At 39.9% G+C, this 3,066-nt stretch overlaps 1 protein-coding gene across 1 annotated transcript in view; it reads right to left on the reverse strand.

The window, feature by feature from the left end:
* myom1a (myomesin 1a (skelemin)) overlaps positions 1-3,066 on the reverse strand; it is a 22,958-nt gene that overhangs the window by 12,858 nt on the left and 7,034 nt on the right. Inside the window, exons 8-14 of the mRNA XM_005742502.2 lie at positions 2,864-2,908; positions 2,406-2,567; positions 2,148-2,309; positions 1,512-1,653; positions 1,106-1,305; positions 947-1,003; positions 1-119 (exon numbers count right to left, since the gene is read on the reverse strand). The exon at positions 1-119 is cut by the window's left edge and continues 1 nt beyond it. Coding sequence (XP_005742559.1) covers positions 1-119; positions 947-1,003; positions 1,106-1,305; positions 1,512-1,653; positions 2,148-2,309; positions 2,406-2,567; positions 2,864-2,908 — 887 coding nt within the window. The remainder of the gene's footprint in view (positions 120-946; positions 1,004-1,105; positions 1,306-1,511; positions 1,654-2,147; positions 2,310-2,405; positions 2,568-2,863; positions 2,909-3,066) is intronic.

A 3,066-nucleotide genomic window follows, 5' to 3' on the forward strand; every position in this document is an offset into this window, starting at 1 on the left:
AATGTAATACATGACTCCTTCATGACCCCTCTGGGCTGGAGGCTTCCAGGCAAGTACCACATAACTTTTAGTTGCCTCAGTAACCACAACATCAGTTGGTTCTCCTGGGACTACACCGACTGAAGAGGCAAGAAGATACTCATCATTTAGACACGACAACTGCAACTAGGTAAGTGCTGAAGAGACTGTACTGACACCAAAACGCTAATAGCAAAACCACATGATCTATGCAGACTGTTCTCTCAGTACAAACAGTATTTTACTATATAAGCTTTTCATGTATTAAACATAGTCTAAAGTTATAAGACTGATCAGATATCTGATGCTGATATTTGACTGATTGGATGTATGAGGTTGTTTATTCCTACAGTAATGAGTCTGAAATTTACAGGAATGAAGCAACTGTTTAAAAAAATGGGGAAAAGAACTGAGACAATAATAAACCAATACCACAAATACCATATCCCAACCTAACCTATTACAAAGACTGGGGTGGTTTTCATAATCAGACACATGCAAATTCCTGATTTTGACAACTCTGAATTTTTTGTGAAGTTTGAATTTCTGATTAAAAATAGCACATTCAACCCCCTTAAACATTAATGAAAAATAGCTTACAGTTCCCCTTGATTAATGAGACAGGCATCAATCAGGAAGCCCTGTGATGGCTATAGCGGTTAAAATCAAAGAAAGGGAGCCCGCATCTCATACGTGTTTGAGCCATATGAGAAAATGTCTAAAATCAGAGTAGGAGAGTTGCTTGACTGTTACTGTACTGTAAACCTAAGAGATGTGCAAGCAGCTGAGTGGGATGGTCAAGTCCATATATTAGACCTGTTTGGCCAAAATGAGAAAGATATTGAGGTTCAATAGCTTTTTAAAACCTTTTTGTAAAGACAACTAAAATTAAAATTCTCTGAAACTCGACAGCAAAAAGGTGCCGTACCTGTCGGATCCTCCTCTGTGAACTTGATCATTCCAGTCCAAGGAGCTGAGGGTCCAGCTGTTTGGAAAAATGAATTAAATAGATTTAAATTTAAAAAAAAGAAGGTTAATTCGTTTACATGGCTGAAGTGTGTCAGCAGGTGATGTGTCTGTGTCTCACCTCTAAGGCGTGCTCTGTCAGAGGGATCCATGGCTACCACGGCCTCAGAGACGCGGGATGGATGGCTGACTCCGGCCTTGTTTACGGCACGCACCCTAAACACGTAAGACCGCCCCTCCACCAGTCCTGTGACAGGGAAGCGAGCGTACTTGACTGGGACTTCATTACACCGAGCCCAGTGATGGGTGCCCACCTCACACCTGGAAACATTTCAATTAGTGAATGCTGTAAACCAGGTGTTAACTTGGATTTCCAACACAGAAACATCCAAAATTAAACCAGTTTCACTGCATATGCTGTACACAGTATCATATGCCCCCATGAAAGCGGACTATTCTTGTTTTTTACAATTTTGTATAAAATGGTAGCAAAATGATGTAAACCATAAGAGAGGAGGCTGACTCACCTGTCGATGTAGTACCCCAGGATGGAGCTGCTGCCTTCCACCGCTGGCTGCTTCCAGGTTACCACAACATAGTCCTTGTTGGCATCATGACAGCGCACATCCAGGGGGGCTACGGGAACCCCCTCAACCTCTACATCGGCATCTGGCATAGTGAGACACACACACACACACACACACACACAACACACACACACACACACACACACACACACACAGTTACTTGTGTTACTTGAGTTACTTGTGAGTGGTGCTGTTTTTAAAACAAGCTGATCTCTATTACATATCCAGTTTCCATTTTCTGACCTACTTGTTTACAGTATGAGTGGCAGGACTGCAACTAAGATACATTTATATCACTAAATCCCTATATTTTTAATCTTTATGCTGGATTTCCAGAAAACAGTCTCTGGAGCAGGTTTTCTCACACACATATAAATATATATAGATATAAAAATTCTCAGAGGGAACCAAACACCTCACTTAAAGACACAGCAGAACTTAGCACCTCCCCACCGCATCTATGACATGATGCAGCAGTTTGAACATAACACTTGCAACAGTTTGGTTTAAAACAAAACTAAAAGTAACTTCTTTTGCAAAAAAGTAACCTTTAGATGAGGATTTTAAGCCCTTTACCTCTGACAAACACGTAGGCAGCATAGGTATCATAGCCAGATTTGGTGTTGACGCGCAGGGTGTACATGCCCTCATCTTCTTTGTTAAGGTGGACAAGAGTGAGTACGGCACGTTCCCCAGACCAGTGAGTGTGCACCCACTTAGAGGGCTTTAATGGGACAGCTGATGAGACAGGAGATTACCAAAAGAAGTGGGGTTTGATACCTTAATACTCAGAAAGACAATAACACACAATTTCCATTTTATTCTTTCACTTACAGTTTCTGTACCACACGACTTCAGGCTGGTATTTTTTCACAGTGGGATAAATGATGACAGTGCAGCCGAGGCTCAACGTCTCCCCTTCAGAGCCAAAAGCCACTTCAAATTTGTCAATAATGGTGGTTTCAAAGGTAACACCATGCTCAGGGCTAAAACCATCTACAGACACAGAAAAGGATCTCAGCATTAAAGGGTCACACCCAGCAGACATTTTTATTCAATAGTCCAATATTCAACCTCCTCGCAGTTTTCTTTTTGAACTCCACTAACGCTTATTTGAAAATATACTGATGTTGACTTTAATCCAAAATAGCTAAATTTACCATCTCTAATAAAAACAATTCTTAAAAAAGCTAAAATAAAACTGATAGTGAACAGAAATGTGTGGTTAGAGCTACTTTACTTTATAGAATTTAAAAAAGAATGTTTGTTTATAATATATAAAGTGATCTCACGTGGTTTAGGATCGAGTGGGCCTGGTTCAACACCCTCTTGGAACCCTATGGGGAAATATTATACAACAAAGTTATTAAAACCTATAAAAGGGATGTTGACCTCTGACCTCTGGAACTATAGAATCAGATAGATATAATTTATATTATATGTGAAAAGTATTTGTTTCAGATCATCAAATACATTTTAATATTAGACATAGATA

The sequence above is a fragment of the Pundamilia nyererei genome, unplaced genomic scaffold, assembly GCF_000239375.1.
Source record: "Pundamilia nyererei isolate P.nyererei 1_Seehausen unplaced genomic scaffold, PunNye1.0 scaffold00121, whole genome shotgun sequence".
In the NCBI taxonomy this organism is placed as follows: Eukaryota; Metazoa; Chordata; class Actinopteri; order Cichliformes; family Cichlidae; genus Pundamilia; species Pundamilia nyererei.